Source organism: Ips typographus, linkage group LG3, assembly GCF_016097725.1.
Source record: "Ips typographus isolate SLU linkage group LG3, UJ_Ityp_2.0, whole genome shotgun sequence".
In the NCBI taxonomy this organism is placed as follows: Eukaryota; Metazoa; Arthropoda; class Insecta; order Coleoptera; family Curculionidae; genus Ips; species Ips typographus.
Window position 1 is genome coordinate 18,038,792 of NC_138424.1, and position 15,862 is coordinate 18,054,653.

Genomic DNA, 15,862 nt, shown 5'->3' on the forward strand with positions numbered 1-15,862 from the left:
CTCGGTAAACCCACTTGGAGTGAGAAAATGACTGTTTTAGGCACATTTTTGGAATACTAATTAAATTTTCTATGGAATAACCTGAAAAAATAGTACAAAATTTGGTACAGTCGGGAAGAAATGCGGTGTCAAAGTTTGAACTGCCAGAAACACAATTTGAAAAGACAGTCAAGGACAAAATGGCTTGGTAAACCCACTTGGAGTGAGAAAATGACTGTTTTAAGCACATTTTTGTAATACTAATTAAATTTACTATCGAATAACCTAAAAAACACTACAAAATTTGGTACAGTCAGCGAGAAAAGCTGTGTCAAAGTTTGAACTGCCAGAAACACAATTTGAAAAGACAGTCAGGGACAAAATCGCTTGGTAAACCCACTTGGAGTGAGAAAATGACTGTTTTAGGCACATTTTTGGAATATTAATTACATTTTCTATCGAATAACCTGAAAAAAACAGTACAAAATTTGGTACAGTCGGAAAGAAATGCGGTGTCAAAGTTTGAACTGCCAGAAACACAATTTGAAAAGACAGTCAGGGACAAAATCGCTTGGTAAACCCACTTGGAGTGAGAAAATGACTGTTTTAAGCACATTTTTGGAATACCAATCAAATTTTCTATCGAATAACCTGAAAAACACTACAAAATTTGGTACAGTGGGGAAGAAAAGCGGTGTCAAAGTTTGAACTGCCAGAAACACAATTTGAAAAGACAGTCAAGGACAAAATCGCTTGTTAAACCCACTTGGAGTGAGAAATTGACTGTTTTAAGCACATTTTTGAAGTACTAATTAATTAAATTTCCTATCAAATAACCTAAAAAACACAACAAAATTTGGTACAGTCAGCGAGAAAAGCTGTGTCAGAATTTGAATTGCCAGAAACACAATTTGAAAAGACAGTCAAGGACAAAATCGCTTGTTAAACCCACTTGGAGTGAGAAAATGACTGTTTTAAGCACATTTTTGGAATATTAATTACATCTTCTATCGAATAACCTGAAAAAAACAGTACAAAATTTGGTACAGTGGGGAAGAAAAGCGTTGTCAAAGTTTGAACTGCCAGAAACACAATTTGAAAAGACAATCAGTGACAAAATGGCTTGGTAAAACCACTTGGAGTAAGAAAATGACTGTTTTAAGCACATTTTTGGAATACTAATAAAATTTCCTATCAAATAACCTAAAAAACACTACAAAATTTGGTACAGTCAGCGAGAAAAGCTGTGTCAAAATTTGAACTGCCAGAAACACAATTTGAAAAGACAGTCAAGGACAAAATGGCTTGGTAAACCCACTTGAAGTGAGAAAATGACTGTTTTCAGCACATTTTTGGAGTACTAATTAAATTTCCTATCAAATAACCTAAAAAACACAACAAAATTTGGTACAGTCAGCGAGAAAAGCTGTGTCAAAATTTGAACTGCCAGAAACACAATTTGAAAAGACAGTCAAGGACAAAATCGCTTGTTAAACCCACTTGGAGTGAGAAAATGACTGTTTTAAGCACATTTTTGGAGTACTAATTAAATTTTCTATCGAATAACCTGAAAAACACTACAAAATTTGGTACAGTGGGGAAGAAAAGCTGTGTCAAAGTTTGAACTGCCAGAAACACAATTTGAAAAGACAGTCAGGGACAAAATCGCTTGTTAAACCCACTTGGAGTGAGAAAATGACTGTTTTAAGCACATTTTTGGAGTACTAATTAAATTTTCTATCGAATAACCTGAAAAACACTACAAAATTTGGTACAGTGGGGAAGAAAAGCTGTGTCAAAGTTTGAACTGCCAGAAACACAATTTGAAAAGACAGTCAGGGACAAAATCGCTTGGTAAACCCACTTGGAGTGAGAAAATGACTGTTTTAAGCACATTTTTGGAATACTAATCAAATTTTCTATCGAATAACCTAGTTACACTATCTGTTTAATCAGGGTTTGCACGATGACTCAGTTAAAATGTAGGTTATGTAATTGGAGCATGCTATAAGTAGTTTAGAAAAATCACGACTAAAACTGGACTTTTCAAGTTTAAGAACAACACCTTGAATAAATTTGATAACGTTATGCAAATAATAAGCTGGAATTTTCGTGTATATACTGGAATTTCAAAGAAATTTGTTGAGTAATGCGTTTTAAAATAATGCAAAACAGTCAAACATAGAATTAGTCACAAAGTTTTAACGTTTGAGTTACATTATTACAACTTGAGACAACAATGAATTATTTCAGTAGTAAACTATTATTATATTATTTCAGTACACACCATAAAAACTTACTTCAAATGCAATTTTTAAGCCTCCAATTCATTTCCATACCATATTTTGGTGTCAAACTCTTAAAGTGATAGAATTTCACTAAAAAAGTGACTTAAAAGTTCAAATTTTAGTGATATGAATTAGTCTGAAAACTATTTCATAGTGACATTTTGTTATCCAACTGCATTTTCATGCTTAAAGTAATTTAAGAGTGGAGTAAGAAAGAACTTAAATGCATTCAAACAAAAACTAGAAAAGTGTCTCAAAAGTTGAATTTCTAGTAATTGTAGGCTTAGAATTAGTGGACAAACCTCAAAAACAGTCTTCAAAATTTGGCTCGTTTCAGTGGTTTTAGAGTCACTTTTCCCCCTCTAAGTCAATTTTTGATATTTTAAAATATTACAATTTGGACTCAAAAACCAGAAAAGTATGGAATTTGTCTGAAAACGATGAACTGACTTAAAATTCAACTTTCGAACCAATTTCTAAGACAAATTAGAGGGTTCGCTTCGCTCAGAAAGGCTTACTTACTGCTCTTCATACTTGTTGGGTTATGCCAGCAAGGTAGACCTGTGAGGTAGAAAAATGTGTAGTGTGGTGTGGAGTAGTTTTGTCAGTTGTATGTCAGTTTGTAAATAAAAAGTTTTATCGTATTAGACTCATTAATACTTAATATACTATTTATGTGCATAACAAAAATAGTTTGGAAAAGTCTTTTCCGCATGTCTTATTTTCCTAACAAGTGCGGAACGTGATAGTTTTTCCCCGGCGATCAAAAATCAAGGTTCAAAATTTATGATCTGACATTTTAGCAGATCAATGAACATCTTCTGTTGAAAATCAGGCGTTAACACTGTTCATTAGCAATTTGTAGCAACCCCACGTTTATTACCATTGGTCCATATCGTCCAAGCTAAATAGTTTATCTGACAAACTTTTTCAAAAGAAAAAATATGTTTTTGTGCTTTCAAGTTTTATTTACTGCCATTATTGGACCATGACTTATACTTTCCTATGTATACACATACTGATTACACAAAAATCTCTGACGATGCTTATTTACTTTGAATTTGGGTATATTTGTTCTAGTCATTATAACAATCCCAATAACGGCATAAGAAAGCTTATTTATTTAAATACTGGTAAGATTCGAGTACCAATACATAAGGAAATTCGGGTTCTCGAATTGGATTAGAAAGCCTTTCATACCATATTATGCTTGACAAGAATCATTTTTCCTATTCTTTGTTCATATTTAACTTTGATCAACCATAACTCGGTTATTTAAAATGCTACAGGGTGGTTACTTTTATCGTTTAGTAGCCCAAAGTGTCCTTTTTTAACCACCTTGTACGTGTCAACCACTGCCGCAGGAAAAAGTGCTCAAAAACAAAATGGCATTAAAAGTGACAAAGATAGTAAATTTCAAAAAACGAGATCAATTTTGATCAACGATAACTCGGTTATTTGAAGAGCTACAGGGTTGTTCCTTTTACTGTTTAGTAGCTCAAAGAGTCCTCTTTTGACCACTCTGTAAGTGTTAACCCCTGATCCAGGAAAAAGTGTTAAAAAAAAAATGGCATTAAAAGTGACAAAGTTAGTAAATTTCAAAAAACTTGAGCAATTTTGATCAACGATAACTCGGTTATTTGAAGAGCTACGGTGTTGTTCCTTTTACTTTTTAGAAGCCCAAAGAGTCCTCTTTTGATCACTATGTAAGTGTTAACCATTGCCCCAGGAAAAAGTGCTAAAAAACAAAATGGCGTCAAAAGTAACAAAGACAATCAATTTTCAAAAACTTGATCCACTGTGATCAACCCTAACTCGGTTATTTAAAAAGGTACAGGGTGGTTCTTTCTACCGTTTGGTAGTCAAAGTGTCTTTTTTTTAACCACCCTGTAAGTGCCAAGGATGTCCCAGGAGAAAGTGCTAAAAAACAAATTTGCTTCAAAAGTTCCAAAGACAGTACATTTTGAAAAAACTTGATCAACTTTGATCAACCATAACTCGGTTATTTAAAATTCTACAGGGTGGTTATTTTTATCGTTTAATAGACCAAAATGCCCTTTTTTAACCACTCTGTACGTGCCAGCCACTGTCCCAGGAAAAAATGCTATACAAAACAAAATTTCTTCAAAAGTGAGTAAATTTCAAAAAACTTGATCAACTTTGATCAACGATAACTCGGTTATTTGAAAAGCTACAGGGTTGTTCCTTTTACTGTTTAGTAGCCCAAAAAGTCCTCTTTTGACCACCCTGTAAGTGCCAACGGCTGTCCAAGGAAAAAGTGCTAAAAAACAAATTTGCTTCAAAAGTTCCAAAGACAGTAAATTTTGAAAAAACTTAATCTACTTTGATCAACCATAACTCGGTTATTTAAAAAGATACAGGGTGGTTATTTTTATCGTTTAGTAGCCCAAAGTGCCCTTTTTTAACCACTCTGTACGTGCCAACCACTGTCGCAGGAAAAAGTGCTAAAAAACAAAATGGCGTCAAAAGTGACAAAGACAATACATTTTCAAAAACTTGATCCACGGTGATCAACCATAACTGGGTTATTTAAAAAGGTACAGGGTGGTTCTTTCTACCGTTTGGCAGCCAAAGTGTCTTTTTTTTAACCACCCTGTAAGTGCCAACGGCTGTCCCAGGAAAAAGTGCTAAAAAACAAATTTGCTTCAAAAGTTTCAAAGACAGTACATTTTTAAAAAACTTGATCCAATTTTGATCAACGATAACTCGGTTATTTGAAGAGCTACAGGGTGGTTATTTTTATAGTTTAGTAGCCCAAAGTGTCCTTTTTTAACCACCCTGTAAGTGCCAACGGCTGTCCCAGGAAAAAGTGCTAAAAAAACAAAATGGCCTCAAAAGTGACAAAGAAAGAAAATTTTGAAAAAACTTGATCAACTTTGATCAACCATAACTGGGTTATTGGAGGAGCTACAGGGTTGTTCCTTTTACTGTTTAGTAGCCCAAAGAATCCTCTTTTGATCACTCTGTAAATGTTAACCATTGCCCCAGGAAAAAGTGTTAAAAAACAAAACTGCGTCAAAAGTTCCAAAGACAGTAAATTTTCAAAAGACTGAATTAAATTTGATCAACGATTACTCGGTTATTTGAAAAGTTAGAGGGTGGTTCCTTTTATCGTATAGTAGCCCAAAGAGTCCTCTTTTTCCAGTCAGTCTGGTATTTCCTGGACAGCTTTAGTTGGTTTATTACACACATTAGTACCTACTCTAGGTTATTGTCTTTTAGATGTTATTAATATAAAATTAGCCATTGAGTTGACATTTGAACAGAGTTCAAACGGATTTAGTTAATGACAACTGTTAGTTGTCTTACGTAATAATAACAACGATCAAGAGAATTAAGAAGGCCAGGGGCCTGTAATTGTATCCTACTTATTTTATGATAGTTATTTGTTTCTAATGATGTTGTCGTTAACCATATGGCACAATATTGATTCAACTGGGAAAATCTAAGAAAGTGTGTACGGAATCCGTAAAAATTATCGAGTATAGTGTCGAGTCCCACCGATATTGTCAAAAATGGCAGTCGACGACGTCCGCACTGTGACTCACACCCCATATATTTTATAACCAAGCACGGTCACAGTCCTATTTAAACGCCAAGATAACTGACCGTGTTCCGGTCTAATCGTTTCCAATATTCGATTCGTAGGACTTAATTTAAAAGCCGTTTGGAAAAGTTGACAACCTACGTTTCGGATTTTGGATTATGATTCATCGGCCCTCAATGTACTGACAATAACCTGGTAAAGTACGCTACGAATTTGAATGATTGATATACCAAGGAAGTGCAACAATAGATTTTTGATTATCTATCAAGTATCTATTATAAACTACCGCGACAACCTTGCAAGGTTGTATACGTGATAACTCACACATTTATTAAATCCGTCCAAATTTTTTTAATTTTATTTAAATCCTCGTGGTAGGTACGTAAGCAATTTCAAGATTAAATAACTTAATTTTTGATTTTCAACGAAACAATAAATTTCAATTGCTGCATTAAGTTTAAGATAACGCCATGAGATTTAAGAGGGTCAATTAATTGCAATTTATGTGAAATGCGTATTTAGAGCCCATTAATCACTATTTGGTTGATTATTATAATACATAAAGCATAATAACAATTAATATTTAAACCCCCGATAATTAAAATTGCGTTTCAGTATTATTTATGAAAACAAAATAGTTATTTACGTAACTAGTGCGGGAAGTGACACTTTTCCGCACGATCGTAGGAAAATATATAAAGATTTTTATGAGGAGAGTTATTGACATTGCATCTTTCACTAAATTTTCTCTGTTGTGTTTTTCTGATGTTTTATCCTATTTTACCAATACGGTACACCTTATGTAACCAATTAAGACGAACTTTCAGCTAATTTTATCATCACTTTGCTAAAAGATTTAAATTTGGCGGTTTTCTAATTCTTCACGTGACTCTTTTATGTGTCAAATAATTATTTTAAGGGTCACGTGACTGTTTCACAGTTTAAAACTAATATTTTTGAAGTCACATGACTCGATTTTCAATCATCAAATTTACTACGGTCTAGTGTCTTTTTTTTAACGTCAAAACGGAATCCTGAAGATCACGTGACTGTTTTATGTCAAAATATTATTTTAAAGGTCACGTGATGGTTTCACAGTATAAACGAAAATGTTCAAAGTCACATGACTCTTTTTAAGCTACAAATAGTCATGTGACGATTTTGAATTATCAAATTTATTTTTAACGGTCTAGGGTCTCCTTTTTAACGTCAAAACGGAATCCGGAAGATCACATGACTGTTTTATATGTCAAAATATTATTTTAAAGGTCACGTGACTGTTTCACAGTTTAAAACCAAAATGTTCAAAGTCACATGACTCGTTTTAAGGTGCAAATGGTCGGGTGACGATTTTCCATCATCAAATTTACTTTTAACGGTCTAGTGTCTCTTTTTTAACGTCAAAACGAAATTCTGAAGATCACGTGACTGTTTTATATGTCAAAATGTTATTTTAAGGGTCACGTGACTGTTTCACAGTTTAAAACTAATATTTTTGAAGTCACATGACTCTTTTTAAGGTGCAAATTGTCATGTGACGATTTTGAATTATCAAATTTATTTTTAACGGTCTAGTGTCTCTTTTTTAACGTCAAAACGGATTGCTGAAGATCACGTGACTGTTTTATATGTCAAAATATTATTTTAAAGGTCACGTGACTGTTTCACAGTTTAAAACTAAAATTTTCAAAGTCACATGATTATTGATAACATTCCTGTAACATCGGTTATTTACGCAGCTACAGGGTAGTTCGATTTGTAGGTTTTAAAATTTTTATTTGACTATCCTGTATAGTGTTTGTAGTAAAAATGTCAAATAACTGAGTTATTTAAACATAAATACAGAGTGAACTGAATTTCACACTCTGCAGTTTAACACCCTGTAACTCGGTTACTTTGACAGTTACAGGGTGGTTTAAAATACCAATTTGTAGGTCTTGAAATCTTTATTTGACTATCCTGTATAGTGTCTGTAGTGAAAATGTCAAATAACTGAGTTATTCAATCATAAATACAGAGTGAAGTGAATTTCACACTTTGCAGTTTAACACCCTGTAATTCGATTATTTTGACAGTTACAGGGTGGTTCAAAATACCAATTTGTAGGTCTTGAAATCTTTGCTTGACTATCTTGTATAGTGCTTATAGTGAAAATGAGTCAGATTTTACGCCCTCTAGTGGCCAAACCGTCCAACTTATTAACCCCAGTTGGGTTATTTTTAGAAAGCTCATTTCATTGGCTATCCATTGACGTATAAAATTTTACCAAAACTAGTGCAATTAAGCGAGTTTTTGAGGATTAAACAAAAGGATGCACCAAAAATGTGATAAAAAAATTGGTCAAATTTGACGCCCTCTAGCGGCCAAACCGTCTAACCTGTCAACTCAAATAGGGATATTTTTCGAAAGCTCTTTTCATTGGCTGTCCATTGACGTATAAAAATCTACCAAAGATAGTGCAATTAAGCGAGTTTTTGAGGATTAAACAAAAAGTTACCCCACGCCCTCTAGCGGACAAACAAGCGGGCTAACCAATCGATTTTTATACGTCAATGGGAAGCTCATTTCATTGGCTGTCCATCGACATAAAAAAGTATATACAAAGTGCTACAAATACACGTGTGTTATTTCACAAAAATTTTTTGACTGATTAAAGGCAATTTGACTATAGAAAATTAGAAAAACACGGTCACGTGACTTACTAGATCTACCACGACGTAATGCTTGGAAATTTTTCGAAAAACTGTTTTGGCAAATGACAATTTTCGTAAGGGTCAAATTTGCCTGAAACACCGCCACTATCCTAATGGGATGTGCGTTATGTTGGCCAGTTAGTGCAAGCGAAAATCGACCTTAATGATTGTATTTCTACAGTTTTGCTACCACTCTAGATTTGGCAATCATTGTGCTAGGTTTGTGCCAAATATCAGGACCGTATCTGCCGATTCAAAAAAAATCCTTTAAAAAAAAATTAGATCGGTAACAGTCAAGGAAAACATTTAGTTAGCTTTGGAGCCCTCTGGCGGCCAAACGAAGCAACCTATCCACACAGACGGTCATATTTTTTTGAAAGCCCATTTCATTTTCTATCCATTGACATATAAAAGTCTATACAAAGTGTTGTGTGTGACAATAAAGACAGTTTTGACTAAATTTGTCAACTACTACTTTAACCTGCATTAATTCGGTTATTTTGGCAGTTACAGGGTGGTTCAATGAATCAATTTAAAAAGTTATTTTTTATATAAGTGGCGTAATACAAACTTGAATTTTGAACAGAGAATCAGACAGAATTATAAGAATGTGTTCCGTTTGAAAAACTAGACTTTCTGTCTTTTTTTTTTTGAACTGATTTTTTGACCACAGTGTATTATGTATTTTGACGTTTTTCTGCACCCATTCCTAGAACAAACCTTGTCTAACATGAAAAAACACAAAAACCAAGAAAAAAACCTTTCCTGATATGCATAAATTAAAAATGTTTTGATGACCGAAAATATCAAATTTCACATAAAACAGTAAATATCTCAGAAACGGATACAGACAGGTATATGACATTAATACACGAAATATGTCTAGAATTTGACGTAGAATACAAAAATGAAAAAATATACAGGGTATCCCATTTCGGTTAATTCGTTGCACGCATATTTTCTTATTTTTACTTTTTTTTATTAAAAAAGGTTTTTTGAGACACTCCAGTTGTGATAATTCACGAAGTTAGTGGGTATTGTTAGGTTAGGTTAATTATAAGGAATTACTGGGCATTACAAGAAATTAGTGGACATTACTGGCATATTAGGAATTAGTGTGCAAAATTTTACTCAGCGTTTAAAACTAAAAACCATCCTGAAGAATGCTAAAACAAAAACAAATAAATTGGCAGATTAAATAACATGTTTAAGATTGTAACTGATAATTTTTTTTAAACCAAATTTATGGATGACAACATTAACAACTTTGTAGACTACTAAACTAAAACCTGTCTAGAATACCGTAATAAGTTTAAAAAGTGTTTAGCTCGCAAATTACTCGAACAGGTCCTAAAATAATTAAACTGCTGAAAACAAAGCAAATCGTAAAATTGGTAAAACCGCAACAATTTGCTTCGCACAATTGCGACAAAAATAACAAACACTTATTACTACTACATAAGCAAGGATAAACGCGAACTTATTAAGTGTGACATAATAATAAGCCTCGAAGGTTGCTTCAAGAAATTTCTAAGCGAAGAAGAAGACTGCGAAATTCGTATGATTATGTCCAAAGTAATGGTTATTTTTTGTTGAATTCTTGCCAGTGGCGTAGCATTAACCTGTTCATGCTTGAAACCTTTAAAACATGAAAATAACGAAGTAAGCATAAATCAGTAAAACGCCAAGCAATTATGCAACTAATGAAGCCTAAATTATTATAAGCGCTGTTGAGATAACGTTTCAATTACAAAGCTGACGATAAGAAGAGGAAATGCGGTATATTAAATTGCCTGAAATATGTGAAACTGATTTTTTTAAAACTATTTAAAGCCACGTAATAATTATTATTATCTCTGCACAGAAATAATTAATTAATAACTATAATTAAACATACACATGCCTACTGGCTGAATTGTGGATGGTTGTTGACGCGAGCAACGGAGCTTAAAAAGGAGAGAATGCGACAATTTTGATCGATTAACATAAAACAACTTATTCAAATTTTCGTAACCCAGAATAATGGTTTGTGGTCGTTAACATGGGCGTACACTCAAAGTTCTCGCAAAAAATTAATAGTATATTACGCAACTATAGTGCTGTAAGAAGCATTTTACGCACGATATGGAAAAAGTTACAAACGAAGCCGCGTAGCGGTCAGTGTGTAATTCCATGAGTGCGTAAAATTCCTTAGAGCACGTGTGACGTACTATACTTTACCTACGACCAAATGGTATTGTACCACCAATTGTTGTTGGTAAAGTACTGTTTTCACAAATCATATATTTCAGAGTAACTTTAGGCATGTGGCACTTTAAAAACTCTTGACAAGCTTAAGAAAGTATTAAAAGCTTCTGACTACTAAAAATGACTTGTAGAGGCTTCTGGGCATACAAAATTGCTTCTAGAGGCATCTATCACTTTAAAAACTGTCTTGACAAGATTAAGAAAGTATTAAAGGCTTGTGGCAACTAAAAATGACTTGTAGAAGCTTCTGGCCATACCAAATGGCTTCTAGAGGCATCTAGCACTTTAAAAGCTTGTCTTGACAAGCTTAAGAAAGTTTTATAGGCTACTGGCGACTAAAAATGACTTGTAGAGGCTTCTGGGCATACAAAATTGCTTCTAGAGGCATCTATCACTTTAAAAACTGTCTTGACAAGATTAAGAAAGTATTAAAGGCTTGTGGCAACTAAAAATGACTTGTAGAAGCTTCTGGCCATACCAAATGGCTTCTAGAGGCATCTAGCACTTTAAAAGCTTGTCTTGACAAGCTTAAGAAAGTTTTAAAGGCTTCTGGCTACTAAAAATGACTTGTAGAAGCTTCTGGCTATACAAAATGGCTTCCAGAGGAATCTGACACTTTAAAAACTGTCTTGACAAGCTTAAGAAAGTTTTATAGGCTTGAGGCAACTAAAAATGACTTGTAGAAGCTTCTGGCCTTACGAAATGGCTTCTAGAGGCATCTGACACATTAAAAACTGTCTTGACAAGCTTAAGAAAGTTTTAAAGGCTTCTGGCTACTAAAATGACTTGTAGAAGCTTCTGACCATACAAAATTGCTTTTAGAGGCATCTGATACATTAAAAATGATTTGTAAAAGCTTCTGGCGACTAAAAATGACTTGTAGAGGCTTCTGGCCATACAAAATTGCTTCTAGAGGCATCTGGGACATTAAAAATGATTCGAAAGGCTTCTGGCGACTAAAAATGAATTGTAGAAGCTTCTGGCCATACAAAATTGCTTCTAGAGACATCTGGCACTTTCTAAAACCGTTTACAAGGTTTCAAATGCCTTAAAGGCAGTCCAGAACCTTCAACACTCTTTAAACTGTTCAAACACCTTTCAAATGCTCCTAAAGTAGTCTAAAAAGGTTTTAAAACACTACAGAAATTCCAAAATGCTTCTCAAGCAGTCTAAAGCTTTCCAAATTAGTCTAGATGCTTCCAAATGATTTTCAATTTATTTAAAAGCTCTCAAAAGCTTCCCGTATGCTTCGAAAGCAGTTTAACAGCTTCCAAAAGTTTCTAAAACCGTCTACAAGATCTCAAATGCCTTAAAGGTAGTCCAGAACCTTCAAGGCTTTTTAAACTGTCCAAACACCTTCCAAATGCTCCTAAAGTAGTCTAAAAAGGTTTTAAAACGCTACAGAAACTCCAAAATGCTTCTCAAGCAGTCTAAAGCCTTCCAAAATAGTCTAGAAGCTTCCAAAAGCTTTTAGAACACTCTAAAGGCTTCCAAATAGTCTTCAACTAGTCTAGAAGCTCTCAAAAAATTTCAAGGCAGTTTAAAAGCTTCCGTATGCTTCTAGAGCAGTTTAAAAACTTCCAAAAGTTCAAATTCACATGATGTCTTAAAAGGAGTACAGAACCTTCAATGCTCCTAAAGTAGTATATAGTAGTTCTCTAAAAAGATTTCAAAACACTACAGAAACTTCAAAATGTTTCTAAAGCAGTCGGAAGTCTTTCGAAAATAGTCTAGAAGCTTCCAAAATCATTTAGAACAGTCTAAAAAATTCCAAATGCTTTTCAACTAGTCTAGAAGCTCCCAGAAGATATTAAAGCAGTTTAGAAGCTTCCAAAAAATTTTATGAACCGTGTAAGAGATTCCAAATGCCTCTAAAGCATTCCAGAACGACGATTAACGATTAACGATTATTATATTTAAAAATAGACTAAAAATAAGTCAGAAACACACAATAACCAAATGTTGCAAGTGCCAAAATTGCACTGATGAAAGTATAAAATTTCGTTACTTTTTAAGTATGTTTCATTGTTTTATACCTCTATGGGATTGAATTTGACAGTTTTCAGGATTAGAACAGCAGGAAAGACAAAACTGTAGCCTGTAACTGACGGCCAAATGTCATAACTGTCAAAATTCCACTCATAAAGCTATAAAATACGTTTGGTACTGAATTTACTTGATTTTAAGCCTGTTTTATGGTTTTACAGCTTCATGGAGAGGCTTTTGACGGTTGCTATATTAAAAATAGACTAAAATTAAGTCACAAACAGACAACCAAATGTTACAAATGCCAAAAATGCACTGATGAAAGTATAAAATGCATTCAACCAAAGTCAAACTGATTTCGTTACTTTTTAAGTATGTTTCAGTGTTTTATACCTCTATGGGATTGAATTTGACAGTTTTCAGGTTTAGAACAGCAGGAAAGACAAAGCTGTAGCCTGTAACTGACGGCCAAATGTCATAACTGTCAAAATTCAATTCATAAAGCTATAAAATACTCTTGATATTGAATTTACTTGATTTTAAGACTGTTTTGTGGTTTTACAGCTTAATGGAGAGGCTTTTGACGATTGTTGTATTAAAAATAGACTAAAATTAAGTCACAAACAGACAATCAAATGTTACAAATGCCAAAAATGCACTGATGAAAGTATAAAATGCATTCTACCAAAGTCAAACTGATTTCGTTACTTTTTAAGTATGTTTCGTTGTTTTTTATATCTCTATTGGATTCAATTTGTCATAACTGTCAAAATTCCGCTCATAAAGCTATTAAATAGTACTGTTTATACTGATTTTACTGGAATGTAAGACTATTTTGTGGTTTTACAGCTTTATGGAGAGGATTTTGACGGTTGTTAAAATTAATTAAAAAAAAATTGAATTAAAAAAAACAAAAATTAATTAATTTATTATTTAATTTTTTTTTTATTAATTTTTTTTTTTTTTCATCTGCCTGAGAGTGGAAGTTCTAAATACTACTGAAAATCTTCCAAATATTGCCAGAGACTAGCTTAAATATGGAAATTATAGAGCCTTAAGTCAATGCATCAAAACAAAGTGTTGAACTAAAACTTTGAAAATTCACCACAAATTCAGTTTTTACGTTAGAAGTTTCATTTTTTTACGCAACACAGCCCAAAGTGTCTTAGAATATTTTGTAAAATTTTCATAAATCTCCCTCATTATTCTTGTTAAGGAGTTAAGTTAAGTTACAGAGCGTAAAAAAAAGTCAATTTGGAAACATTAGTAATGTTTAGTGAGCGCAAAGTGTCTTACGGAATTTCAATCCCTTCTATACTCTCCTAAATTCAAGAAAATATTGCAGGATAAAAATTGTAGGAAATTTAATTTTCTACGAAAACTTAGAAGAGTCATTTTGCCCTTAAGGACCTTAAAAAGGAGATATTTGCTTAGGAATGTTTAGTGAGTGTGTGAATGTCTACTTAGGAAACTTCAGATAAAGTAACTCGGCCAAATTTGTAAATTCATTTGTAGAAACAAAAAACTAACTTACCTCGCATAATGCCACCCCAGTCTCCAATTTCTCCATGAAATTGTCCACGGCGATATTTAGGTGAGGGTACATGGTTTGGAGCCATTCGGCCAAATCCTCCTTCATTGCCTCCAAATACTCTTCGCTGGATTTAAAGGGCCTGAAAGGCCGTGATTCCAATAGAACCGAACTCATTTTGTTTTCTTTTTTTAATTGTAGAGTTTAATTAATTATTTGATTGTTTTTCAGTTTGAGTTAAATTATTTCTTATTTTGTTGGAAGGCTTTTTTGGAAGGGCACCGAATGTTCATTATATTTTATACGATGGCTTTTTCGGAAGGACACGGTCTGAAATAAGCAAAAACTCAGTTTTAACGATTCAATGTCTATTAAAGAAAAACACACACATGCAAAAGAAAAAAACAATTGATAAAAACACAGAAAACACCGGAAACAAAACACTCACGTCGGCGTCGGGACGTGGTAGCCGCGAAACATACGCGCAGCGTCTACTCAACCGAACTGCTAGATATCTAGCGAGTCTTTGAAACAAATGAATTTAAGTAAGTAATGCGCGCGACCTCCGGATTGATAAAGCATCGTCGATGGACAACTTTAACTTAAAACAGTCGCGTTTCCGACCAATTAGAGAGCGCGACTGAAAAATCGTGAAAGCCGACCCTGAAAAGCGAAAATCCTCACACGCACCCCTTGACAAATAAACTTATACACGGCACTGAACTGGATAACAACAACTAATCACACACACATCAAAACTCAACAGTTTATTCAGTAAATGCGATAAAATTAACGAAAATCAAAACAAAAACGAGCAAATATCGAAGTTCAGCTGTTCGACCCGGCCCTTCACCTCATTTTATTCTCTGAAGGTCCGACGTCGGCGTCGCGACGGCCGAGAATGCCAACGTCGCGACGCACACCCCTAAAATCGTCACCCCCCCCCCACAAGGGTTCACCTCAACCGGTGCCATTCTGTTTCTAAATTAAAATTTCTACTAACACTAATAGGATGGCATTCTAATAAAACCATTTATACAGATGAACATTCTATTATTTCACCTCAAATTACAAATTCAGATAAATCATCAGAACACAACTTGGCAACGCAGCTGCGTCATACTTTAGCGTTGTTTGTGCTCCATCTTTCTCACACTAAGTGAAGTAAATGAGAGCAATACATCAGCAGTGAGGGTGCAAAGGGTGGCCCTGGCTAATCAGCTGTAGGATAAGTGAAATGTGACGTCACGAGTTGAACAGGATGATATTGTTTATATTTTAGTATTTTACTCAGTATATAGCTAACTCACAAAATGTTAAAATTGCCAGCTTTTAGTTAAAACATTCAAAATTCATGAATTATTATTTCTTTAATGTCCCACAGGGCTATTATTTCATCAATAATGACACTTATTAAGGTCAATTATCTAAGAAATAATCCCCTAATAACAACCCGAGTTTCATTCTGTTAACTTTGACCTCGTGTAACTCGGTTATTTTGACAGTTATCAGAGTGATTTTTTTACGAAATTGTAGCCTGGACATTCATTTATATCCATCCTGTAAAGCG

The 15,862-nt window shown here is 33.8% G+C and overlaps 1 protein-coding gene across 2 annotated transcripts in view; it reads right to left on the reverse strand.

Moving 5' to 3' along the window:
- Positions 1-15,142, reverse strand: part of pigs (GAS2-like protein pickled eggs) — a 148,156-nt gene extending 133,014 nt beyond the window's left edge. The window contains exons 1-2 of one of the 2 annotated variants that reach the window (XM_081974859.1): positions 14,741-15,142; positions 14,296-14,622 (exon numbers count right to left, since the gene is read on the reverse strand). In XM_081974859.1, coding sequence (XP_081830985.1) covers positions 14,296-14,469 — 174 coding nt within the window. In that variant the 5' untranslated portion in view covers positions 14,470-14,622; positions 14,741-15,142. Of the gene's footprint in view, positions 1-14,295; positions 14,623-14,681 lie in introns of both variants that reach the window. The other variant, XM_081974858.1, reaches the window with a different exon arrangement.
- Positions 15,143-15,862: the final 720 nt, after the last annotated feature.